Source organism: Macrobrachium nipponense, chromosome 11 (assembly GCF_015104395.2).
Source record: "Macrobrachium nipponense isolate FS-2020 chromosome 11, ASM1510439v2, whole genome shotgun sequence".
Lineage (NCBI taxonomy): Eukaryota > Metazoa > Arthropoda > Malacostraca > Decapoda > Palaemonidae > Macrobrachium > Macrobrachium nipponense.
In genome coordinates this window covers 92,674,767-92,702,446 of record NC_061087.1, presented here as the reverse complement: position 1 = coordinate 92,702,446, position 27,680 = coordinate 92,674,767, and the positions used below count along the sequence as shown (strand labels likewise).

General features: G+C 47.9%; 1 protein-coding gene across 1 annotated transcript in view; it reads left to right on the top strand.

Moving 5' to 3' along the window:
- Positions 1–27,680, top strand: part of LOC135207307 (U3 small nucleolar ribonucleoprotein protein IMP3-like) — a 56,554-nt gene that overhangs the window by 6,458 nt on the left and 22,416 nt on the right. The window contains exons 2-3 of the mRNA XM_064238992.1: positions 3,733–3,840; positions 4,636–4,842. Of these exons, the coding sequence (XP_064095062.1) occupies positions 3,733–3,840; positions 4,636–4,842 (315 nt within the window). The remainder of the gene's footprint in view (positions 1–3,732; positions 3,841–4,635; positions 4,843–27,680) is intronic.

Genomic DNA, 27,680 nt, shown 5'->3' with positions numbered 1-27,680 from the left:
AGCACAACGCTGTACGTGCCAGGCATGGTCTGAGGATCAACCAGGACGTACGCGCAAGTGACAGGAGGAGACCGAGAGGGGTCTGTTGCTGTTCCTCCTTCTGAAGGAGGAGGATCTCGGGAGTCGCTCTTGTTGGAGGGACTGGACGGTCCTACTCCTCAAGACGCCGTCACTCCAGAGATTCAGAGGAACTTTGCCATGGTCATTGCGCTGATTCGTCAGCACAACGACCTCGGGGAAGGATCGCCGCTCCCACCATCCGAGCCCATGTCCCGGCTCAAGTCGTTTTGGGGCCCGAAGAGGGAACCCAAACCGACGGTGGGTCTGCCGTGATCAGAGCTGGCTGACTCCGTGCTTGACCAGGTGGAGTCTCTCATCTCTGGACGGGAGGATTCGCTGAAGTCAGGCAGGTCATTTAAGCTACTTCCTCCTCCTCTACAGCGTCAGCGGCGTTTCTACGTGCCTTCTGAAGATCCGATGCCGCCCAAACAGGTTAACCCGGAACTAGCAAGGCTAACTCTGGGTGTGTCCCTGCAGCAGCTCCTGTCGGAGAACCTCAGGTTCTCGCAGCAGGAGGCACTTGCCCTGGAATCGACCGCTTTGGCGGCTTTTCAGGCAGTCTCCTGGTTGGATCTGTGGTCCCTCACAGTATCCAAAGTCGCGGCCAACTCCGGGAGTTCTGCTCTCGAAGAAGACCCGGCTTTCAGGAGACTTTGCCAGTCTGGAGGTAGGGCCATTCCTACCTTGCCCATCAGATGGTAAACCTGTGGGCCAACCTGGGAGTTATGTCACTGGACGAAGCTGCCGCGCTGCCCTGTGAGGTTTATCTACTCCTGATGGTAAAAGTCTGGCAGAATTCAGAGGAATCGAATAGGAAGAGAGCTCGTCAAGTGTCATCATCCTCCTCTTCGAGATCGTCGTATCTTCATCACTCCTCCCCCTCGACTTTTAAGGCTTTGCCGTAGAAGAGAAGGTGGTCTCCCCCCCTAAGAAGTCTCGTCACGGGACTTCTAAGGGTCTATCCTCCCATTCCTTCGGGAATGGGGCCGTCTCTCCTTCCTCAGGGAGAAAGCAGACGGGGACCATGGAGGTACCGGCCATCGCTGGTACCTCCTCTCCCGGTTCCGGAGGTTCCAACTCTGGACCGGGAACTGTCAGGACCCAGGCACGGAGCGGAAGGATGGTAAGAGTCGCTCAGATGATTCTCGCCAGACTGACGTTCGCTCTTGCAGCGATTGTCCGGTACCCAGGGTTGACGTGAAGTTCCCACGGGTCCGTGCATGCAGAGACTGGTGGAGGCGGCCCATCCAGCCCTCTCTTAATTATTCTTCTTCTTTTCAGAGAAGTTTTGGCCTCAATGAGAACTTGGAAGAGTAGGAGGACGGTATCGGCTGTCTCCTGTCAGGTACACGCTCAGCCCCACCCAGACGACAGTCACGTTCACGCGACCGACAAGTCTCGGTGGTGGCAGATGCTTCACCTGCCAGGTAGGAGTTTTGTAACCCGCCTTGAGGAAGCGTTCTCTCCACTGCTGCTCCCGCAGGTCCCTCTGGATAGGTGCATTTGGGTCGTGTTGCTACCGCAACTGCCCCAACTCCATCCTGGATGGAGGACCTGTCAGTTGTCCTGAGGAAACTGGTGAAGAGGAAGCCTGGGAAGAAGAGGAAGGTGTCATCTTCTTCTGCCGCCTCTTCCCCTTCGACTCCCGAGGCCCCCCAACCGAAGAAGAAGAAGGTGGCCTCGCACCCCGCTAAGAAATCTCGCAGAGACTTCTAAGGGTCTGTCTCACTCCAGTGAGACAGGTGGGTCTTCTGCTGGTCCTCCTGTTCCTCCGGGAACAGGGCCCGTCTCTCCTTCCCCTGGGATCTGGTTCAGCCTCGCCTGGACCTGGTCCAACCTCACCTGGGCGTGGCGAGAGGACGGTGCTCGCTCTCACCGCGTTAGTGGACACTACTAGTCACTCGACTGTCACTCCCACCAGAACCTGACGGCTCGCACGACTGGTAGCAGCTCCCCTGATGCACGAGACCGACGCTACCGTCCTCGGTCCAGTGGTTCTCCGTTAGGAGACCGCTGGTCCAGACCTGCAGATCGATCGCCTGCAGTCCTCCCAGCCTACCGGTTCTGCTGGTGGGCAGGGGAGGGCTGCTCGTAGCAGCTCCCCTGACACAAGAAACTGATGCTCTGTCCGTGGTCCAGCGCTTCTCCGGCAAGAAGACCGCTGGTCCAGACTTGCAGCTCGATCGCCACCGTGGGTTGGTGATCGCCTGCAGTCCTCCCAGCCTACCGGTTCTGCTGGTAGGCAAGGGAGGAGCGCTCGTAGCAGCTCCCCTGATGCAAGAAACCGACACTCCATCCTTGGTCCAGCGCTCCTCCGCAAGAAGACCGCTGGTCCAGACCTGCAGCTAGATCACCACTGTGGGTTGGCGATCGCCTGCAGTCCTCCCAGGATACCGGTTCGGCTGGTAGGCAGGGTAGGAACGCTCGTAGCAGCTCCCTTGACGCTCCGTCCTTTGTCTAGTGCTTCTCCGCAAGAAGACCGCTGGTCCAGACCTACAGCTCGATTACCACCGTGGGTTGGCGATCGACCCAGCCTACTGGTTCTGCTAGTAGGCAGGGTAGGAGCATCAGATCTCCCTCACCTGTCCCTTCAACCTTCTAAGGCCACACTGGGAGGAATGAGGCGAACAGGAATGGGAAGTTTATTGACACAAGCGGCTCCGCAAACATTGAGATGATGTCAATCTTCTAAATATTCGGTGTTGTAAGTAAAAATTTCAAGAGCGTCATGGAGGTATGTGTGCACTGCGTAGAGTCAGACTTTCATTAACCTCTGTTTAATCTTAAGATATGACCATAATTTCTAACTTTGGAGAAAATACTTTCTTCGAAAGGATAGTAGAGGTCTCAAGCTCTTGCTCTCACCACCAACAACTCGTGACTGGTGCCCATCTCCGGTGTCAGGACGTGTTAAAGTACTTTTTCGGAAGGTGGATCCACATGCGATGGAAACTGGATCTGCTAGTCCAGTCGTTGTTCCCCCTAACCTCATCAACAAAAGGCAGTATAGTACGTATATAAGGTAAAACACCACTGTGCGGGCACTTGCACGGACTAATGAGCTACTTTTTCACTTGATATTTAATTGGTGAAACAATACAGTTCAATATTTAAGCATAGGTACCATTCAAAAGATAGAAGTTTCATCAACAAATTGAGATATATAAAACCGCCATACGAATTAAAATAAGCATGTGAGGTCTTTGTAAAATATATTTTCAAGGCAGTTTTTTTATTTCTTGTCTGTTTTGATATTGTTTGAGCTGTAATTATAATTTTACAAAATATAATAAATTTAGTTACTAGAAAAATCATGGATAACTTTGTAAAATGTACAATTGCAAAAGTGACCCCACAAGGGATGTAAATAGTAACTTTCAACTTCTCGTGGAAGGTAGGGAAAATATTTTATAATTTTTTTTCTTACACCATGTGCATTTGCATATCTTCCTCTTTCCATTGATGTGTTTCTTCTTAAATTACCCGACCTCAAAGTTTTGCCGGCCCTGGGTGCTGCATATTGATTTATTACCCCGGCTCCTAAGTGTTAAAGAATGAATGTTTTTTTCCTTCTGCAGTATGTTTCATTCTGACCAGAATTTTTACTTGTTTTTCCAAACCTTTACTGAAATACAAATTGGTTTAAAATTTGTCATTTTTTGTGTTTTTCAGGTACAATAAAATGGCATGGGAAGTGCGTGAATTGTCCCGAAAAATAAAGGATTTAGATAAAAATGATCCCTTCAGAGTTGAGGCCAGTGGAAGACTCTTAGAAAAACTGTAAGTACATTACACAAAAACTTCCAACATTTGAACCAATGTGGAGGGGCATCGTGTTTGGATCTTTGAATGACTCAGATCTTGAAAGCTAAACGCTACCTAAGATCCTATGAATTTACAGAATTCTTAGATTATATCTAGATATCTCACAATAGTTTTTAAGTGAATAAAATATAGTACTTTATTAACTATGATAAATTCTCCACTTGAAACAGCACAATTTCATTATAAAGAACAATTTTTTTAGACTAGGTTATTCTATTGTAGAGTAGTTTTACCACTCTATGGCATCCTAAGATATAATTGGATGACAAAAGACTGACATTTTTGTCTTTTCTCCCAGTGGGGAGAATAATAATGAATTATTGTGAAAGTTTCAAGTGCTTATTATGAGAGAGAGCAAACTCAAATTTTACCTCACTCTTCCGCTTGTTAAATTTCATCCAAGTGATGTAATAGCAATTCCAAAAAAACTATCGTGTGATTGTCAGCTTACCAGAATGTTGCTTCCTGCTAATCATTATTCTTGGATCCTAGTGATGTGCTTCTTAGCAAACTTTTTCCCGTTACTGTAACCAAGTGTTTTTGCCTTGTTTTTCTTGTTTCATGTATCTGGAAAAACTGAAGAATATAGGAATTGGGGGAGAAACAAAATAGGAAGAACTCAAAGCTTTGGAGTAAGAATAAGGGTTTATGTACTAAACTGAGCAATCAGAGGATTGTTGATTTCCAAATTGAAGTAGTACAGATTAATTAATATTTTTGGTCAAGGTCTGTATTGATTTTCATTTTCAGGTATACAATGGGTATAATTCCTACAAAATGGAATTTGCAGTTGTGTGACAAAGTCACAGCATCTTCATTTTGCCGAAGACGTCTTCCTTGTGTTATGGTTAGAACAAAAATGGCACCTTCTCTTAGAACAGCTTTAACATTTATTGAACAAGGACATGTAAGAGTCGGAGCAGAGGTTGTGAAGGACCCTGCATTTCTTGTTAACAGGTAAATTTCTTATCTTTGGTATATCGTTAAATATAAGATTTAACATATAAACTGTGTGGTACAGTTGCATTTGATATAAAACAGGTTTTCATGTAGGAAAAACCTATTTTTGGTAGCTGCTGTAAGTCCTCAAAGGAGTTAGACTTATGGTTTCCCTAAGCTTCATAAGACAGACCAAACAATATCAAAGAATTCTTGTATAGTTGGTCTAGGCTGGTATATTGCTCTGTGGTACATTGATGGAATATTGAATCAGGACAGGAAGACTTTCTTACAATGTTTACTTAGTCTCTACATCTTCCGCACAGGTGTAACAAGTAGTCGCTGGCAAGATAAATGTTCACCCCAGTCCCTGTGCTTTTCATCAGGGAAAGTGGGTGAGTTTGAGGACTCACAGTGGCTACCAAAAATAGCTACAGTAACACCTAGACTCTTATGCAGTTTGAGTTCCACAAATTCACAGAAGCGAACTTTTCATTGGAACTTAACCCTTAAACGCCGACTGGACGTATTTTACGTCGACTTTTTTTTTGTCTCTCGGGTGCCGACTGGACGTATTTTACGTTGACTTTTTTTTTGTCTCTCGGGTGCCGACTGGACGTATTTTACGTCGACATACAAAAGTTTTTTAAAAAATTTGCGGAAAAATACTTATAGGCCTACCAGCCAAAAACGGATCAAGGTGTCGTTTTGTTTACAATCGTTACGCAGGCGCGCAAGCGCGAATTTCTTTCTTGCCGCACAAAAAGTATCGGTGACACATCTCTGAAATTATTTCGTCACTTTGACATAATTTTTGTACCATTTTAAATTAGCCGTTGCATGGAGTATTATATATGAAAATCTGCGCATTTTTATGTAGAATACAACAAAAAAATACTCATGATTGTAGCTTTTCTGGGCTCAGCTCGTGTCGGCCTATGAAAGTAATCCTTAACATCATTCTTTCTAGGTAAAATTATCCTAAAATTACCAGAGAAAAACAAAATTAAGAAAATGTCAGTAAAACTGACTCGCTCACTCTTAAAAAGAAGTGTCGGTATAAAATAGGGGCGAGTGTGGAACACTACCACGAGACAAACACCAATTAGAACTTCCCTCTCAGAATCCCCCCAAGAGAGAGCCGATACCAACGGGCGATGCAGCCTCTACTACTACTACTAGAGGACGCCACGGACAGCAGCGCCCCTAGCGGACATCCTTAAATTTTAGCATCAGCGACTAGTCGCCATTTTCTTGTGCTCTTGTTTTTTCGTGAGATTAACTACTTTGGAACCATGGAACGCTCTGCTATCGCCACGGCTAAGTTAAGTAACTCATAAGTAACCTTTTACGGTAATTTTTTATCTTCCGGGTACCCAGTATTTTCCCTTTATAGGCCAAATACGGTCCCTCGGTTGTCTCGTGGCGGCCATGCCGCCTCGTAAGAATTCCCGGTCCTCCATACTGGGACTTCTTATGCTTATGGGCTACTTTTTTCACATTCATTGTTTACACGAGTTTAGCTAGTCAGCCCTCCTACCATTCTCTTAGCTTGGTATTTAGGGCTATTATTATTTTTATTCGGCCCAGCATCCCGGCTCTTGCTCTACATCGGCTATCGCTGGCTCCGAGTAGGCTTCTGTTTTTCGGAACAGTCTGCCTCCTCCTGGGCTTCTTTCTCTTTTACTAACAGTGTCTCTTCCCCTTTTCACTTATGGTTTTATTTAGGGTGTTAGCTAGCCTAGGTGCTTGTTCCACATGTTGGTACAGCTTGGTTCAACGTGGCCCTACCACGGTTGTGTTGCTCGTGGCCTAGGCCACTCGCGGTCACGTGTACTATAGCACCTTACCCTGCCCCTTCCCTCCCTCTCTGATGTAGGGAGGAGCTGGGGGACCCCTTGGTTGTCATAACAACCTCATCGCCTTCTCTACACTCTCGGATGGTGCCGGGGGGTCCCGCCAGCAGGGGGTATAGGGCGACCACTATGGGTTCCGAGGTTTCCGGATCTCCAGACGGGGAGTTGGTGAGGTGGGGAGGAGTAGGCCATCCCTCCCCCCTTTCCTCGCTCCCGCCGTGTTCGCCGGGACCTCCATCCCCCCTCCCCTTTTCTCAGCCACCTCCCTTACGATACGAAAGGAGCCTTCCGTCGCAGCCGGGGCCCCTTTGGTTATAGTATATTGGCTCCGCTAGCGGGCAGGGTGGGTGCATGGATGGTCGATTGCTTGCCTACTATATCCTTATATCTCTCCCCCGCTACCGGAAGGGAGCTTTACCCTTACCTACGCAACTCTTCTAGTAGACGGGTGGAGAGGGGTTGTTGCTTTTATGTTATTATTTTGCTACTTTAAGGATATATACCCTATTATAAGATGTTTTACAATGAATTGTGTATTATTATTTTCATTTTATCAACCATCCCCGCCATTTTACGTCGTGGTTTCCATTACCACCACTCCTTATTGGTTGATTCTTGTGCCCCCGCCACTGGCGGAGCCATGCCTATCTTCCAACCTGGTTACCACACGTATTTTAGCGGGGCTCTGGTTTTATCTAACTTTATCGCTCCGGCACCAAGCGGAGCATATGTTAGGCTGTAAGTGTTTACTCTGTACTCATGTACGTTCCACTTACAGGCTACCAACCTGCCAGGTCCTCGCTTGTAATGCGACGCTGTATGACCCCCTGCGGACATGACGAGTGCAGGTCTCACGCCCCGTGTGCCACTTCGTACAACGAGTCCATCGTCTGGCACCCCGAGGCCTGCACTATATGCTACGACCTGGTCGCGCAGCTGGTGGATGGGGTAAGTCCATTATGAGGTTACTTATGAATTTACTAACAACTTCTAGTTCGTAAGTTTGTTAACCCTGTCCGCAATTGGTAGCTAATCCAGCCTTTCTTTCAGGCTAGCGGTGTGAGGGAAGTCGCCCTCGCCACCCTGAAAGCGTGGGTGGGCGGTTTTGGAAAAAACGCCGCCAAGGGCCAGCCCTATATCCTGGATAGAAAGCTGGCCATCCAGATCTTCCCTGCGGGCAAGTCGACGGGCTACGTCGACCCCTTGTCCGCCGCCCCCGTGATAGCCGCCATCCAGCAGGAACTCCAGACTTCGTTGGGGGTCGTAGCCTCCAGGAGTCAGTCCCGGACGTCGCCGCCCTGGACCTGAATCTCGAGCGATGGCGGTAGTAAGTGAGGTATTTGTTGGTTGAGGTAGGTTTGTCGGGCGCCCAAGGTCTTTCCTTGGGCGCTCCTGGGTCTTCTCCTGTCCTTCTTCTTCTGCCTCCTTCCAAGGCTTTCCGGGATCCGAGATCCCTAGCCACACTCCCGCTCTCTCTGTACCTCCTAAGGAGAAGGGAAAGAGAGAACCGAAGACTTTGTCTAAGACGACTTCTAAGAAGTCGTCTTCGTCTTCTGCGGCCAGGAAGTCATCGACTTCATACGCCGACGCGGTGAAGGCTAAGCCGAGCTCTTCCCAGTCGAAGAGCTCCAGAAGCAAGGCTTCGAAGGAAAAGGCTCGCGCTACCTCCGAGTCGCTGCCTTCTCCCGCTTCCGCTGCCCCCTCTCCGGCTATGCCGGCAGGGGTGGCAAGCACCAGCGCCCACGTTCCCTCTCCTGTCTCATCAGGAATGATGGAGCAGGTAGGAGCGTTGGTGGGTTCCCAAATTTCAGCTTGGGGAACACGTTTTGAGCAGATGTTCGCGCAATTGTCGAGCAGTCTGTCTCAAACTGGACAGACGGTCCAGGAACTCTCTAATAGGATGAGAGAGAATGAGGATCGGGTAGCTGGGCTATCTCAGGCTCCTCCCCCAGTCTCCCCTGCTTCTAGCACGGGGATTCTCCAACTTCCGTCTTACGACTCCTTGCCGGCTTTCTTCTATGGACAATCCATGGGAGAGTAGCGGCCTATGCTCCCTTTAAGGGACGGGATGATTTCGATCCCGGAGTTTGGCAACTCGAAGGATTGAGGACTTTCGAGTTCTATCCTCCGGGTCTGTCACAAAGCCTTTCATGGGGTATGCTAGGCTGACGCCAACGGCTCTTACGAGGAGAGGACAAGATCTCGAAGGAGTCAGTCCTCTAACAGTAGAGATCAACGCCCAACGGGAATGGGTTCACTGCCTTGAGGACTGGGAGTGTACTAATACTAGACTCCAGGCCCTATAAGAGCCCCTTCACTATTTTCGCAACGGAAGAGGAGGTCTCTCTTCCGTTCGCCACGAAATTGGTGGAGAAGGCACTTCAGGCAGTCCTCAAGGATGAGCCCGTTCCACAGTTGAGAGAGTCGGAGTCTACGTTCTCCGCTCTTCCCCGCCTTCGGGGAGAGTTATGGGAAACCTGCCAGCTACTTTCACGCTGGGTAAACTCAAGCCGGACTGCGCTATGGACCAGTTCGGTGAGAAGTTACCAAGGCTGCCGGATTCCTAATCCAGGCAGAGTTCGATGCGGCGAACTAGGTTTGGCAGGTCCCTTAACTCTCTCATTGTTACGGAAATGGTCTGCTCTTTCTTACGCTAACGAACCGCTGTTCAAGATCCTGGCGAAATCGCAGTTTCAGACGGTTCTGTTAGACGCCTTTGACTTCTTCCAAGCCAGGAGGAACTGTCGAAAGCATGTTCTTCAAGAGTGCACTATCAGGCACGAGCCTAATAGACTCTTGGCTGCGAGCATGTGGGGAGCGGATCTCTTCCCAGAGTCCGCAGTGAACGAAGTCCACCACGAAGCTGCCTAGACTCAACCAGCGCCTTAGAGCTAGGTGGGGTATTTCCTCTAAGAGGAAACAGGAATCCGTTCCCACAGCTGGCCAAGAAGCCAAAGAAGGCTGGTAAGAGGTTCCAGCCATATAAAAAACGTCCAGCATCAGCAGCAGTTTTGTGCAGGCAGTCCCAGTTACCCAACAGGGACAACCTGCTACATCTAAGCAATCCCAACCTTTCCTCCTGGTGCCCCAGCAAGCACAACCTTCGACTTCCTACGCTATCTCGCCTGCCTTTAACCCTGCTTATGAGGCTCAAGGCTACTCTCAACCGAGGGGTAGGGCGAGAGGTTACTTTCGTCACCGTGGCGCAGGAAAGGGGCACAAGGAGTAAGCAGTTCAGAGGAGGGCGGGGTGGCCAAACCCGCCCATCAGCAATGAGGCTCCCCAGGTAGGAGGGAGGCTGTTCCTCTTCCGCCACAGGTGGGGGTTCAGCAGTTGGGCACAGAGCATAGTGTCCAAAGGATTAGGCTGGAGCTGGATCCAAGATCCTCCTCCAATCAAATCATTCCATCAGATACCGTCCAAGGAATTGATAGATTACGCGGAAGAAAACTCCTTCAGAAAGGAGCTATTGCGAGAGTCAAACATCTAAAATTTCAAGGTCGCTTATTCAGCGTGCCAAAGAAAGGCTCAACAAAAAGAAGGGTAATCTTAGACTTGTCAAAGCTAAACTCTTTCATTCGCTGCGACGGACAAGTTCAAGATGCTTACCCTCTCGCAAGTAAGGACCTTACTGTGCCGCGTGGCGCCGTCACATGCTCCATCGATCTTACAGACGCATACTATCATATCCCTATAGCCAGGCACTTCCGCCATTCCTAGGATTCAGGCTAGGAAATCAAACATTCTCATTCAAAGTGATGCCCTTCGGTCTGAATGTAGCCCCCAGGGTATTCACAAAGATAGCAGAAGTGGTTGTACAACAATTGAGAGCTCAAGGGGAATCACATGGTAGCGGCATACCTCGACGATTGGTTGATCTGGGCACCAACAGTCGAGGAATGTCTCAAAGCTACCAAAAAGGTAGTTCACTTTCGGAACATCTGGGGTTCCAGATAAACAAAACGAAATCCAGACTTATTCCGGAAATCTCGTTTTCAGTGGCTAGGAATCCAATGGGATCTGTCCTCCCACAATCTATCAATTTCCAGTGGTCAAACGGAAGGAAATAGCAAAATCGGTCAGACAATTTCTCAAATGCAAACAAACGTCAAGAGAAACCAGGAAAGAATCCTAGGGTCTCTTCAGTTTGCTTCAGCAACAGATATCCTTCTGAAAGCAAGGCTAAAAGATATAAATCGAATTTGGCGGTCAAAAGCAAACTCCAAATATCGAGACAAGTTGTCAGTAATTCCACAGATCCTCCGAACAACCACTACGGCCTTGGTCAAAAGTAAAGAACTTAGCCAAGAAAGTACCCCTTCCTTCAATATCCCCTCCCAGTGTTAACCATTCACACGGATGCATCCCTGTCCGGGTGGGGGGATACTCTCAGTTCAAACAGGTTCAGGGGACTTGGTCAGTGCAATTTCGCCAGCTCCAACATAAAACGTGTTGGAAGCAATGGCAGGTATTTCTTACTTGAAGAGACTGCTTTTTTGCCCCGAAGAAGTCTCATTTAAGGCTAGTTTTGGACAGTGCAGTGGTAGTTCATTGCATCAACAGAGGAGGGTCCAAATCCAAGCATGTGAACCATGTCATGATAGCCATCTTTGCATTAGCAAGCAAACACAAATGGCATCTGTCTGCCACTCACCTAGCAGGAGTAAGAAATGTGATAGCAGACGCTCTGTCTCGGTCAGTCCTCTGGAATCAGAGTGGTCTTTGGACGTCGGGTCGTTCCAGTGGGTAAGCCAGAGAGTCCCAGGTCTCCAAGTGGATCTCTTCGCCTCACAAGCGAACCACAAGCTCCCTTGCTATGTGGCCCCCAACCTGGACCCTCTGGCGTTATGCCACGGACGCCCTGTCGTTGGATTGGAATCAGTGGAGGAGAATTTATGTTTTTCCTCCAGTGAATCTTCTTCTTGAAAGTCCTAGACAAACTAAGGTCTTTGCAAAAGGGGATAGTAGCTCTGATTGCACCGGACTGGACCCAAGAGCAACTGGTATCCTCTTCTTTTGGAATTGGGTCTCCGACCTCAACGGATCCCCAATCCCAAACTATCACAATCAGTACAAATGAGGACTGTGTTCGCTTCCTCAGGAACTCTCCAGACCCTAACTTTATGGACTTCATGAAGTTTGCGGCTAATAAAGATGCTGACATTGATCCACAGAATATTCTCTTCCTAGAATCAGATAAGAGAGAGTCAACCATTAGACAATATGACTCAGCTGTTAAAAAAATTAGCATCTTTCTTGAGAGAAATCGAACACTACAACCATGACAGTTAATTTGGCTATATCCTTTTTCAGATCCTTATTTGAAAAAGGGTTAGCAGCTAGCACGATTACCACTCATAAGTCGGCTTTGAAGAAAATCTTTCAAGTAGGTTTTCAGATAGATTTGACTGAATCTTATTTCACATCTATCCCTAAAGCCTGTGCTAGACTTAGACCTTCTCAGAGGCCTACTACAGTTTCATGGTTCTTAAATGATGTCCTCAAACTAGCCTCAGATTCTGACAATTCAACTTGTACATTCATAGCTCCTGAGGAAGACGCTATTCCTATTAAGCCTAGCCTCAGGAGCTAGAATTTCAGAACTGTCGGCTCTATCCAGGATGCGGGTCATGTGGAATTCCTCCCATCTAGGAGAAGTTCTACTTGCTCCGGATCGTAGCTTTTTTAGCCAAAAATGAAGATCCTCTTGCAAGGTGGGCTCCTTTGGAAGGTTATTCCACTTCCACAGGATCCTTTCTCTCTGCCCAGTTTATCAACTCTTAGAGCCTTTCTATCTCGCACTGCTTCTAGATCCTCGGGTGCTCTCTTCATGAGAGAAAAAGGTGGTACTTTATCAGTTAAAGGCATTAGACAGCAAATCCTTTACTTCCTTAAACAAGCCAACCCTGAGTCATTCCAAAAGCACATGATATCAGGGGAGTAGCCACCTCAATTAATTATTTCCAACATATGAACTTTGAGGATCTTAGAAAGTATACTGGATGGAAATCCCCGACAGTCTTTAAACGGCATTATTTAAAGTCCTTGGAATCTTTAAAGTTTTCAGCAGTAGCAGCGGGAAACATAGTTTCCCCTGATACTGCTCAGTAGTTGTAGTATTGATCCAGGTCTCCTTTCTACCTACTTCAACCAACATGCCTCAACCTATCGTCAGGCTACTCAACATCATAGCCTTAGCCGTTGTGTCTTATAGTGGTTTGTCCCTTATTTTTTTGCTAAGGACAACCACCCTTGTACTGATATGTACTTCAGTGTTCCTACCCTTATTTTTATGCTAGGGTAGGCCACAATATGTTTGTATAATTCTCCATTGGGTTTGTGATAACTTTCACTGACAATGTGTTTGTATATATTTGAAGCAATTGTATTAATTGTATTAATGATGGACTTGAGTGTTCCTACCCTTATTTTTATGCTAGGGTAGGACACATATATGTATATATTTGTATTTATATATTCTAATTAAGTAAATCCAAAGTTTCCTTGTTTTACATGCATATTTTTAATTTTATTATCTACCATTTAAGTACTTTAAGTTTACTAACATTCTGTTATTGATTTTTGTAATAAGTTAGTTTAAGTACTTATTTTGTATGCTGTATCTGATTTACTTATATTATATCCATCATTTTAATCTGTTTTTCATTATTTCCTTTTCCATCTTGTCTGTTTCTCTGGTACTCTTTCATAGGCCGACACGAGCTGAGCCCAGAAAAGGGATTTTGACGAAGGAAAAATCTATTTCTGGGTGATTGGCTCGTGTCGCCCTATGAAACCCATCCCCTTTTCTTATGGTTTGTTTTCCCCCCCTTGCAGGACAAGATGTATTTATGTTTTATTTAAGGATGTCCGCTAGGGGCGCTGCTGTCCGTGGCGTCCTCTAGTAGTATAGTAGTAGAGGCTGCATCGCCCGTTGGTATCGGCTCTCTCTTGGGGGGATTCTGAGAGGGAAGTTCTAATTGGTGTTTGTCTCGTGGTAGTGTTCCACACTCGCCCCTATTTTATACCGACACTTCTTTTTAAGAGTGAGCGAGTCAGTTTTACTGACATTTTCTTAATTTTGTTTTTCTCTGGTAATTTTAGGATAATTTTACCTAGAAAGAATGATGTTAAGGATTACTTTCATAGGGCGACACGAGCCAATCACCCAGAAATAGATTTTTCCTTCGTCAAAATCCCTTTTATCAGTTTTGAGATATTTTCATATAAATAACGATAAGTGCCAAAATTTCAACCTTCGGTCAACTTTGATCTACCGAAATGGTCGAAAAATGCAATTGTAAGCTAAAAACTCTTAATATTTTTAGCTAAATATTCAACCATTTAACTTCATTTTGCAACAAATTGGAAGTCTAGCACAATATTTCGATTTATGGTGAATTTATGAAAAAACTTTTTCCTTACATCCGCGCGGTAACTCTTCCGAAAAAATCATACATGCGATTGTGGTTATGTTTGCACCATTTTAAAATTAGCCGTTACATAAAGTTTTATATATGGAAATGTGTGCAATTTCATGCACAATACAACTAAAAATAACCCATGGTTGTAGCTTTTATCAGTTTTGAAATATTTTCATATAAAAAATAAGTGACAAATTTTCAACTTTCGGTCAACTTTGACTCTACCGAAATGGTCGAAAAACGCAATTGTAAGCTAAAACTCTTATATTTTAGTAATATTCAATCATTTACCTTCATTTTGCAACAAATTGGAAGTCTCTAGCACAATATTTTGATTTATGGTGAATTTTTGATAAAAACTTTTTCCTTACGTCCGCGCGGTAACTCTTCCGAAAAAATCATAAATTTTATACATTCAACTTACCTGCCAGATATATACTTAGCTTTAGACTCCGTTGTCCCGACAGAAATTCAAATTTCGCGGCACACGCTACAGGTAGGTCAGGTGATCTACCGTCCCGCCGCTGGGTGGCAGGAATAGGAACCATTCCCGTTTTCTATCAGAATTTTTCTGTCGCCCGTATTGTAAACAACGTTTGCGGTACCTCCTGACTTGATTTTCGTTTTTCATCGCCATCGATCTTCTGGGCTGTCTTTTGCAGGGAAGTACTGGGTCTTTGGTTCGGCATACGCTTTTAGTAACTTTTTAATGTATTTTGCTTCGAGTTTTCGAAGAAAAAATTTACGTGAAACTACCGAATTTGTCGGTAGACACTCACATATTTTGCAATAAAGGAAAACTTTAATATCTATTCACTAATACGTGTAAGAAGTGTTAAAAAAGCTTGATGAGGAATTTAAACACTCTAACTTCCTATTCAAGGAAGTCAGAAAGCATATTACTAAAAACGCTTCCTTTAGAAGCGTTAATATGTCTCGTATTAACGAGCAATTAGAGTATTACAATACTAAGTAGTTGTTGCATCCTCATCACCTTCTTACCTCACAGCAAACTACAAATTCATCTTGTGAAAATTTGAAGAATAAATCTAGAGAGCTCATAATGCGAGCTCTTAAAAAAGGTAAGAAGGTGAATATAGTGTTTCCAGTGCAGAGAGGGTGCGTTCTGTTCGGCTCCATCTCGCTCCCAGGCCTAGTCCTCTTCCAAGCTCCCAGCCCAGAGGAGAAGGAATGTCGAAAGCTTACGGAGGTTACGGAGAATCCCCACCGATCAGGCGTCCCTCGGCAGGTTCTGGAGCATTCCAGACTGCCAAGGAGGGCCATTGCAAAGGCATCCTTAAAAAAAACAAAAAATGTGTGTCTTCTTCATTTCGATTCTTCATCTTACATCCGAAAAGACAAAGAATGGACATGTTTGGAGTTCGGACGATCTAGTGTGTTCTCGGAAAGTTAAGAGAACACTAAGTGCCCATCTGGGGCTAGAAGCGGATCCGCGTTCCAGCAGTCTAGCGCGAGCCATGTTCCAGCAGCCAGCAGCGAGCCGCGTTCCAACAGTCCAAGCGCGAGCCGCGTTCCTCCCTCCAAGCGAGAACCAGAATCTGATCTCCTGTTTCGCTTTCTTCCATGAAGCGTGGAGTTGTGTCCGAGCTTCCTGAGAATGTTCCGCCTTCTCCCAAGCAACTAGCTCCTATAGATGAGTGGTTTTCTTCAGCCCTAGAAGAACCATCTTGGCGAGGAGCGCCAGGCAGGACAGAAGCCCTTTCCAGGCAGGAGGAACTTTCCGGGAGAGGAGATTAACAGAGAGGAGCTTTCTAGGCGCAAGGCGCCTTTAAAGTGAAAACAAATGTCCAAGAGCAAAGAGCCTTAGAATCATGTGGACAAACAGAAGGATCTTTCCATGGATCGTTCCGAGCAAGAGGCACCTTCCAAGAGTGAGGAGCCTATTAGGCGCTCGGAACTATCCAGACGCACGGAACCTTCCACAATAACGGAACGTTCCAAGCGCGAGTTTCCTTCCAGGCGCTCGGAACATTCCAAACGTTCCGAACTTTCCAGACAAGCGGAAGAATTTTCCAATCAGGAATCTTTTTCCAGACGCACGGAACCTTCCACAAGAATGGAACGTTCCAGGCGCGAGTTTCCTTCCAGGAGACCGGAACCTTCCGCACAAGCGGAACCTTCCAGACGCACGGAAGCTTCCAGATACGAATCGCCTTCCAGGCGCTCGGAATTTTCCAAGCAGGAATCTTTTTCCAAAGGCGCAGAACATTCCACATAAGCGAAATTTTGCAAGCGCTTGGAACCTTCCGCACAAGCGGAAACTTCCAGACGCACGGAACTTTCCAGGCGCGGATTGCCTTTCATACGCTCGGAACTTTCCAAGCGGGAATTTTTTTTCCGGATGCGCGGAACTTTCCAGGCGCGCGGAACCTTCCGCACAAGAGAAACTTTCCAAGCGCGCAGAACTTTCCACCAAAGCGGAAGGTTCCAGACATGCGGAATCCTCCAGGCTGGGGTCGCCTTCCAACAGTTCTTCTCCTCAGAAACGATCTTCCTCTTCGGGACTTCAGAAATCGGAAAGATCTGTTGTATCGTGCAAGAGAATAGAAAAGACTTCTAGTTCTCTTCCAAAGGAACAGAGAGTCTTTTTCCGCCAGTCTTTCACCGAATAGGGGCTCTTCTACTTCAGTATGTGAGTGACCTACAAAGGCGCAAGATGTCGCACAGGCGGCCGTCGCTTTTGTCAGAATGATTCTGATACTGAGAGAAGCCCTTCTCCAATATTCAGAAGACTGCTGTAACAGGCAGTTCCTCTCAACGTGGACTCTCTCCTTCATTCATACTCATCGGCGTTACGGAATGACTGCGGAAAGGGAACATCAATTTTTCCTTTCATAAACCCTAGATCTGAACTGGAATCCTGTCCCTTCCGTGATTTCTTTGGAAATCATGAAGACTTAACAAGTGCCTGTATTAAATTACCTATACTCTTTGTATCTGAATGGGTTAGTTCTCATTCACAAAGATCTCAATACTACTTAGCATATAGCTCTCTTGGACAAGATTCGGAGAAGCTCTCATTCATTGATTAGAGGCTCTTCCAAGTAATAGACGCGTAGAATATGTCCTTTTAGTTTTATGTCCTAGAGATTAGAAAGCTTAAGAGATTCTCTTCGATCCTCGGTTCTCACTTGGGATCTCCTTTGGCTAATACTAGTTCGTTCTATTAACGAAAAGAACGAAGATAGTAAAATTTTCCATTCTCTCCTTGCCTCGGCAAGGAAAGAATGGAGTAGAGAATTTTCTGTATAGGAATACTGTATGGTCGAGTCATATGCGCATACCGTAATTACTCTATGGTTGCCAACTGAATTCCCTGTGTCCTTCCAGGGATTTCCTAGGTAAGGATTACACTTAAAGGGTTTCTTATGACAACACCGACTCAGCTTCTGTATTTAAAGAAGGATGTTTCGCTTAAATATGCATTATTGGATACTTCCTTAAGCTCGAGAATAATTTTACCATATTCCTTCATTGAATGGAATAACTGGCAACTCAGGAAGAATGTACTGAGACAGCGAAAGAAGACTGCTGTCTCTGTAAGCCAATACAGTACCATCTGGTTCTCGCTCATGGTCTGTTGGTTACATCTCTCTCTCCTTCGGCATTGACTGACTGTACGTTTCTCTCCCTTACAATCACTGACTTAGCCTCGAATTGAGGGGATTTGTAGGCAAGCATGAATAACATTGTCTGAGTTTTTGCTAAGAAGCTTTCAATAGAAAGATCTCTTACAACCTTTCAATGCTGTTTACCGCAATGTAACAGAATTATAGATTATTCTACCGAGGTAGAGCACTATATTATATAATGCTTTCATGCCTACGAAAGTATAGCCTTATTAGAGAACGGAGCATGCTCAGTGAGGAGATTGATGAGTCTAATGGGAACCGTTTTCTTCATTGCAGAAGTTTGTTTCCCTGAATGGACTATTTGTTCCGATACGTAATACAAACCATCGGTCCTTTAACAATAGGAAGTAGCTAGCGGCAGCTGGAACGGTCGTAAGCTTCGAACAAGGGAGAACGGTAGTTTAACTGCTTGTCCGACAGTCGCGCGCCGCGCGACTGGGATGGTAAACAAATCACTTTGCTTTCGGCCGCGGTGTGAAGGACGTGTTTCGTCATCGCTCTCTGCCCGCTTCATCGTCGTATGCGTTTTGTTTATATTGTGTTTTCTACTAATGGTTTGTTTGACTTGAAAATGAAACTGTAAGTACACTGTTTTCATTTTCATTACTTAATTATGAACCAACATGGAGCTATCGCCGTAGATGCGGCGATTTCCTCTCTTTTCATGAATTGAACCCTTGAATTATGTCTCGGTGCCGAGGGCGGGCGCGCTCGCGCCGAGTCATGTATTTTGGGCGAAAGTGTGTAATTGAAAAATGTAAGTACTCTTTTCATTATATTTTTGCCCTGTGCGTTCGTTACCGAGAGAGTGATTGCGCTCGGCACGAGCCTTTTATTTTGTATAATAGATTGCAATGAAAGTGGATTCGCAATTGCAATATTCTTTTCATTTTCATTTATTATTTGCATGAAATTTAATTTGGATCAATTTTCGTTCTTACCCGGGAATTGATCCTTACGATTATTTATGTGAAAGTGAAATCGCAAGTGCAGTATTCTGTTTCATTTTCATATATATTTTATGATAGCATCATATTATTTGGATCAAGTTTCCGTTCTTACCCGGGAATTGATCTTTTCCCCTTTTAGTTCTATGAAGGAGTCGCAAGGGCAGTATTCTGTTTTCATTTTCATATACTTTTCACTGCTGTGCGGGGGTAGGGGAAGCGAAGGTCTGCCAGGAAGTCGTCGGAAAGCTCTCCCGCGACTCCCTTGGTATCCGATTCTTCGTCTTCCTTCCTGCCCCCCGCTCAGCTTCTTCGTTGTATTTTGTATTTGGGGTCTTCCTTGCGTTCGGGGTGGGGCATGTCTTCCCCCCGGTGCGTGGGAACCCCTCTTACTAATCTACCTATGGTTTTTTTTTTTTTACCCCGCAGGTGCTACATCCGTGGGAGACGACCTTGGACAGGTATGGACCACCACGGCGGCAGGGCGTGCCTAGCATCCACGGCTGCTGCAGCGTCTAGCGAGGTCTGGGGCGGTCTCCACTACTACCACGGCCCGCTTATCTGCTCCCCCCCCTCCTGGTCTACACTCCCCATGCTGTGTCGGTGACGCCGTCTGCCGCTACTAGGGCCCCGCCGCCGTACCGATTGGGGGGTTTGCCGCCGCCGCCTGTTTTCTCGTGTTGACCCTGCCCCAGAACTTCCGCTGTTTCCAGCAGCTCGCCCGCCCTGGACCGGCCGCCAGTACCCAGTTCCGCTGGCTGCCGATGATTCTACGAGGCGATCGCTGGGCCTGCGTACCTGCCGCTGATGTGATTCCCGCTGTTGGCTTGGCTGTCCCTTCTGGGTCTTACCGCTGCCGCTGTTCCTGCCGCTCCTGAGCTGGTTGCTGTTCCTGTCGCTCCTGGTTCCTGAGCCTGTCCATGCTGGTCCTGCCCACGGTGTGTCTTCCCCAGTCCCAGGTCCCCCTCCGGCAGGTGCCAGTCGGCCGTGTTGCTTCGCAATAGCCCCGCCTCCGGCTGGATGGAGGACCTGACGACTGTCCTGCGTGAGCTGACGAGGAAAGAGGAGAGAGGAAGCTGTCATCTTCGTCTTCATCGTCTGCTGCTGCCTCTTCCCCTTCGACTTCTAAGGCCCATAAGCCGAAGAAGAAGAAGGCAAGGCTGCCTTCCCCCCTAAGAAGTCTCCTTCGGGAACTTTCTAAGGGCCCGTCCCACCCCAGTGGGACGGGGGGGTGGGTCCTTCTGCTGGTCCTCCTGCTCTTCGGGAGCAGGGGCCCGTCTCCCCTTCCGTAAGGAAGAGATAGACGGGGACAGAGGAGTATCGGTTAGCTCTGGTACTTCTCGCCTGGGTGCTAGCGGCGATGCCGCTACGCCAGGTTCCGGCTCGGTCTCTCGTTCGCGAGAGATCCCGAGTGTACGTTCTCCCTCGGGAGACCGTTGCAGCCAAGTTTCGGCGCCAGAGTTCGCTCGGCGCCAAGACGCGGCACGGAGCAGAAGGCTGGTGAGAGCCACTCAGGTGATCTCGCCAGGCCAGCGGCCGCTCTTGCAGCGACCAGCTGGTAACCCGGTTTTCCCCCCTAAGAAGGCTCCTTCGGGACCTTCTAAGGGCCCGTCTCGCTCCGGCGATTCGGGGAGCTCTTCTGCTGGTCCTCCTGCTCCCTTGGGAACAGGGCCCGTCTCTTCTTCTACCAAGGAGAAGAAGACGGGGACCAGAGGAGTACCAGCTTCGGCTGGCACTTCCTCGCCTGGTTCTAGCGGTTCTGCCGCTAAACCAGGATCCGCCTCGGCTTCTTCGTTAGCGAGAAGTACCGAGTGGACGGTCTCCCGCGGGCGGGAGACCGTCCAGCCAAAGTCTTGACACCCGAGCTCGCTCGCCGTCAAGACCGAAGCGCGGAGCAGAAGACTGGCGAGAGTCGTGCAGACGACTCTCGCCAGGCCAGTGGACGCTCTCGCAGCGACCAGCTGGCTGCTCGGGTTGACGTGACGGTCGCTGACCAGCCACGAGTTGAGGCGAGGAAGGGGTCCCCGCGGCCGTCGGTACCAGCCACGGCTGGTACCAGCGGCTCGACGCGCCGAGAGGACGCTCGCCGGTCTCACCGCGACAGCGAACCTAGCAGGTCACCTGACGCCGCTCCCATCGGGACCGGGCGGAGATGGTAACCAGCAACAGCTCGCTGACGCTAGAGATCAGCGTCGACGTCTCAGCCGAGCCTCTCGCCCCAGGCGAGCGGCAAGGCTAGGCCTGCTGCTCGATCGCCACCGCGGGTTGACGATCAGCAGCAGCCCTCCAAGCACGCTGGTCCTGCCAGCGAGCTAGGGGGGAGCGTCAGGTCTGCCTCTCCTGTACCTTCAACCTCCTCGGGCTACACCGGGAGGAGCGAGGTACCTATGAGTGATCGCGAGAGGTGCGCCGCTCGCGATCCCGCTATGACGCCGTATGGACCAGGCACGGTTCTAGGACCGACCAGGACATACGCGCAAGTAGCTGGAGGCGACCGTCAGGGGTCTGCCGCTGTTCCTCCTTCGGAAGGAGGAGTATCTCGGGATCTGTTCTTGCTGGAGGGACTGGACGGTCCTACTCCGCAAGACGCGGTTACTCCCGAGATACAGAGGAATTTGCAGAAGTCATTAAGCTGATTCGTCAGCATAATGACCTTGCGGAAGGATTGCCGCTCCCACCAGCAGAGCCCACGTCTCTGCTCGAGTCGTTTTGGGCCGCGAGAGGGAACCCAAACCGACGGTGGGTCTGCCGCGATCGGAGCTTGCCGATTCTGTCTCGAACCAGAGTCTCTCGTCTCCGGACAAGAAGGCTCTCTCAGTTCTGGCCGGTCGATCAAGCTACTTCCACCTCCTCTACTGCGACAGCGGCGTTTCTACGTGTCTTCGGACACCGTATTTAAATACTCCTTCGGTCCTCCTGAGAGGTATCGACCTCGACGAGGACTGGAATGAGTCGGAGGACGGTATCGGCTCTCTCCTGTCAGGTGTCGATCAGCCCCACCCAGACGACGTTCACAGTGGCGGCAGACCCTTACCTACAGTGAGAGTTCGTAACCCTCCGCGGGAAAACGTTTTCTCCTGACGATACGTTTTCATACAATCAACTTACCTGTCAGATATATACATAGCTAAGACTCCGTCGTCCCCGACAGAAATTCAAATTTCGCGCCACTCGCTACAGGTAGGTCAGGTGATCTACCTGCCTGCCCTGGGCGGCAGGACTAGGAACCATCCCCGTTTTCTATCATATTTTCTCTGTCGCCGGTGGTATCAACATTGTTGTTATTACCTCCTGACTTAGATTCATTTTTCAACCTTTGATCAACGTTTTTTTCGGCTTTTTGGTGACGTATTTGGATCGTGTTTTGCATTCGCTACTGTGGACTGTTTTTGGAATAACTCTTTTGGATTTTTCTCAGTATGTCTGATTCTAATGTGAGTGTGAGAATGTGTGTGAATGTAGGCTGCAGGGTGAGGATACCGAAAGCTTCGGTTGATCCTCACACTGTATGCCGTAAATGTAGGGGGGTTCAGTGTTCTGCTATTAACACTTGTAAGGAATGCGAGGGTTTGAATGCAGAAGAGTGGAAGACTTTGACTTCTTATTTGAAGAAGTTAGAGAGGGATAGAGTTAGACGACTGAAAGGTGTGAGTTCAAGGCCTATTGAGCCTTTCACGGATAATTCTAACCCTACGGATGTAGATTCTCCCTATATATCTCATTCTCAGAGTGTTTTTTCGGATTCGGCATCGGAGATCGCCAATCTGAAAGCGACTATTAGAGACATGAAGTCCAAGATGGCTGACTCGAAAGGTAAGGCTAGTGATAGTGAACATTTTAGTGAAGTGAGTTCTATCAGTGTTGTGGAGGGGGCGTTTGATCGTCCCTGCGGCGCTCCCAGGCCTAGACCTCTTCCAAGCTCCCATGCCCAGAGGAGAAGGAAAGTCGAAAGCCTTAAGGAGGTCGTGGGGAATCCCCAACGGTCAGACGTCCCTTCAGCTAGCTCTGCTTCATGGCAGCCAGCTCAAGGGCGCTATAGAAAAAGCGTCCTTCGCGAGTGTTTCTCGTCCTCTCCCTCTCCCTCACCATAAACGAGGGTGGAAGGAGTCGACCTTATCGAGACCGCTGAAGCGTCATATGAAGCAAGAAATTGATTCGAGCCCAGAGCGCTTCTCAGATGACGCTATTAAGAAAGCGAAGGTGGCGTCAGCGTCACCCGACGCTTATGAGGAAGTACCCCGTCATGCTTCTTCCCCCGAGTGATGACGAAAGGGTCATGCACTAGACGTGGGAGAAGCGTCAAGAAAGATCATTATGGCGGTTCAGGAACAACTGTCATCTCTTGTGGGAGTTTTAGCGCCCCGTCGGAAGGACGTGACGCTTCCAATTCAAGAAGGTCTCGTCCTCTCTCACTGCTCGAAGAGAAGCGTCAGACAGATGTGAAACTGCTAAACGTCTGGCAGGAGCTTCGAGTTCGAGAACTAGAACGGGGGCTGACGAGAGTGTTGTAAGACAAGAGAAACGAAAGAAGTCTTTTAGAAGTGAAGCGTCATTTCAAACGGATCTTAGACGTGACGCTCCGTCCAAGATTGTGACGCCGAGTAGGACGCCCTTAGAGAGCGGAGCGTCTTCCAGACGCGAAGCGTCATCAAGACGTCAACAAGAGACGTCATACATGACGCTCGGAGAGCGGGAAGCGTCATACAAGACGTCTTCTAAAGTGCAAGAGAAGCCGCAGGTTGTGACGCCTTCCAAGTCTATCAAAACGGGAAAAAGGAAAGACTTTCATTCCCTTAGCCCCTCTCCTATCAGGAGTTTGTCTCCTCCAGAAGAGGAAAGTTCAGAAAGGAGAACGGAAACTCAGATATATCCCGAGTTGGAGGAAAACTCGGAGGATGACGATCATGGAAGAGAGGGCTTGTCCAACTATAAGGTGTTGACTACCCTGCTTCTTGAGGAATACGGAGACGAGTTGACTCCGGCTGCTCCTCCTTCTCCGCGCTCGCTCTTTTCTAGTGCGAAGGCGAAGAAGCCCTCGTCTTTTCTGAAGATGAAGCCCACCATCTCGATGAAGCGGGCTTTACACGCCTTAGACTCCTGGATGAAGTCGAAGAAAGACTTAGTCAGGACAGTATTTTGCATGCCTCCAGCAAGGTTAGCTGGGAAAAGAGGCATATGGTACAAGACGGGGGAGAATATGGGTATCGCTCTCCCTTCTACTACAGAGGCAGATTTTTCGACGTTAGTTGACGCTTCAAGGCGTCCAAGTCTCAATTCTGCTCGAATTACATGGAGTATTTCAGAACTGGATCATCTCCTCAAGGGACTCTTCCATGTATTGGAAGTCTTCAACTTCTTAGATTGGTCCCTTGGGGTGATGTCCAAGAAAGCTCATGATTCAGAGGGAATCGAACCTGAAGCCCTGTTATGCATTTTGTCTTGCATCGACAAAGCGGTACAGGCTGGATATTTTGAAGTCTCTTCATTATTTGGAGCAGGTCTTTTGAAGAAAAGGACGGTGTATGGCGCCTTCTTAACAAAGGCAGTCTCGCATGCTCAGAGGGCAGCTCTACTGTATGCACCTCTGTCCGACTATTTGTTCCCTTCTCAGTTAGTGAAGGACGTGGCTCACTCTTTAACTGAGAAGGCGACGCAGGATCTTCTGACGCAGTCGGCTAGGAAGAAGAAACCTGCTTTAGTATCTGACAAGAAAGGACCTAGCACTTCTATGCAGCCCTTTCGAGGTGGTCCGACCTCCAGACCTCCCGCAAGAAGGAAGGCTCCGGAGAAGAGAGGTAGGTCCGCCTTTCGTCCCTTTAAAAAGGAAAATGAAAACATTTTTCCTCCAAGCACCAGTAGGTGCCAGGCTCCTGGGATTCGTGGAGGCCTGGACATGATAGACGCAGACGCGTCTTCATTGAAAATCATAAGGAAGGGATATCGTATCCCTTTCCTGAATACTCCTCCCTAACGTCAATACCAAGGGAACTATCAGCCAAGTACAAGGACCCTGTGCTGAGGGATACTCTTCGATCGATGGTGGAACAGATGTGGGACAAGAGTGCAATAGAACTAGTACTGGATCAAAACTCCCCGGGGTTTTACAATCGCCTTTTTCTAGTGGCGAAAGCCTCGGGAGGCTGGAGACCAGTACTAGACGTCAGCTCTCTGAACAAATTTGTGCAGAAGGAGAAGTTCTCCATGGAGACTTCTGCTTCAGTCCTAGCGTCATTGCGACAAGGAGATTGGATGGTGTCTCTAGATCTCCAGGACGCCTACTTTCACGTCCCGATCCACCCTTCATCGAAGAAGTACCTCCGTTTCATGACGGGGGGAAGGATCTTTCAGTTCAGAGCCTTGTGTTTCGGCCTGTCCACAGCTCCTCAGGTCTTCACAAGCCTGATGAGGAATGTGGCGAGATTTCTTCATCTCAAAGGAGTGAATGTCTCTATGTATCTAGACGACTGGTCATCAGGGCCAGATCGGAGAGACAGTGCTTGGAGGACCTAAAGTTAACTCTGGATTTGACCAAGGCGTTGGGATTGCTTGTGAACCTCGAGAAGTCTCAGCTGACCCCCAGACAGGACCTAGTCTATCTGGGGATTCGGATGGGATTCTCGGGGTTTTTCGAGTTTTTCCTTCGCAAGAGAGAACCGCAAAAGGTTTGCGGATAATCTCTCTCTTCTTAGAGAAGCAACAAACGTCAGCGAGGGAATGGTTGAGCCTTCTGGGGACGCTTTCCTCGCTGGAACAATTCTTCCCTCTAGGAAGACTTCATATCCGTCCACTTCAATTCTTCCTCAAGAAGTCTTGGAGCTGGAAAACAGGACAACTGTCGGACGTTTTTCCCATTCCAGTGGAGATAAAGGCACACCTACAGTGGTGGTTGCTACCTCTGGAAGAGAACAAAGGGATCTCTCTAAGAACACAGAACCCAGACCTAGTGTTGTTCTCCGACGCGTCGGAGACGGGTTGGGGAGCGACATTAGGCTCAGAGGAAGTGTCAGGCACCTGGGAACCAGCACAGGTGTCCTGGCACATAAACTGCAAAGAGCTCTTCGCCGTACATCTGGCCTTGAAGAGCCTAGAACCTCTGTGACAACAAGGTAGTGCAAGTAAACTGGGGACAACACCACCGCACTTGCCTACATTCGGAAACAGGGAGGGACGCACTCCTCGTTCCTTACGAGCTCACGAGAGACCTATTACGTTTGGACGTCTCACAGGAAAATCTCCCTGCTGACAAGGTTCGTACAGGGAGTAAGGAATGTGAGGGCGGACAGGCTCAGCAGGAGGAACCAGGTCCTTCATACAGAATGGACTCTACACGAGGAAGTGTGTCTCGATCTCTGTCTCTGTGGGGAACTCCTCATGTGGATCTCTTCGCTACATTCATTTCAAAAAGGCTCCCAGTGTTTTGCTCGGTCGTGGAAGATCCAAGAGCAATTATGGTAGACGCCTTCCTGCTAAACTGGTCTCGAGTAGACGTTTATGCTTTTCCCCCATTCAAAATCCTGGGGTTAGTAATGAAAAAGTTTGTGGCGTCAAAGGAGACGAGGATGACGTTAATAGCCCCCTTTTGGCCGGCCCAGGAATGGTTCACGGAGGTGGTAGAGTGGATCGTAGACTTTCCAAGATCCCTACCAAGAAGGACGGATCTTCTCAAACAACCACACTTCAAGAGGTACCATCAAAACCTCCCCGCTCTCGCTCTGACTGCCTTTCGACTATCGAAAGACTTGTCAGAGCGAGAGGCTTTTCTCGCGAAGTGGCAAGCGCGATCGCGAGAGCTCGCAGAACCTCCACTATGAAAGTTTACCAGTCGAAGTGGGAGGTCTTTAGAAGGTGGTGTAGAGCCAAGAAGTTGTCCTCCTCCTCTACCTCTATAGCGGAAATTGCTGATTTCTTGCTATTCCTGAGAGTAAAATCTCATCTAGCCGTATCCACAATAAAGGGATACAGAAGTATGCTCTCGGCTGTATTCAGGAACAGAGGATTAGATCTAGCTAATAACAAAGATCTCCACGATCTCATAAGATCTTTTGAGACTTCGAAGTCTAAGGAACCAGTACCTCCGAACTGGAAAGAACTTGGAACGTAGTCCTCAAATAATCTGTTTCTTCGGATAGATTCGAGCCTCCTCATCTGGCATCGTTTTAGGGACATAACTAGAAAAAATGCATGATTCCTTTTATCTTTAGCTACGGCAAAAAGAATTAGTGAATTACAAGCTCTGCAGGATAAAGTAGGATTCAAGGGAGACTCAGCTATTTGCTCGTTTAAGACCCTGTTTTTAGCGAAAAACGAGAATCCCACGAATCCCTGGCCTAGGTCATTCGAAGTCAAAGGATGTCGAGTCTAGTAGGCAGAGAAGCAGAGAGGTCTCTATGCCCGGTTAGAGCTCTGAAGTTTCTATCTTCAGAGAAAGCGTCAGTTGGGAGGCTCTAGACAAGGTCTTTGGTGCGCGGTCAAAGACCCACAAGACTGATGTCCAAGAATGCTCTGGCGTTCTTTGTAAGGAACGTCATTACGGACGCTCATAAGGTCTGTCCTGACGAACAATTACAACTCCTGAGAGAGTAAAAGCTCATGAAGTAAGAGCGGTTGCGACGTCTCTCTCGTTCTTATAAGCTATGTTGCTTTCAAAAAACATTATAGATACGACATACTGGAGATGCAACTCAGTATTTGCATCTCATTACTTGAAAGACGTGCGTGTGACGTATGAGAAGTGTTTTTCTCTAGGTCCTATCGTATCGGCAGATACGATTCTGGGTACGGGAGCCGACACCAATCCTTAAAATGTATATACTGTTCTTCTGTTTGGATATGGTCGAGAATCTCTTCGAACAATGGAGGATTCAGGCTCGCACGGGCGGCCGTCTATGTTGTTCATAAGAGAATTCTTGTCATATCCAATTAGTTGAGTAAATTTTTTTTTTTTTTTTTTTTTTTTTTTTTTTTTTTTTTTTGGAA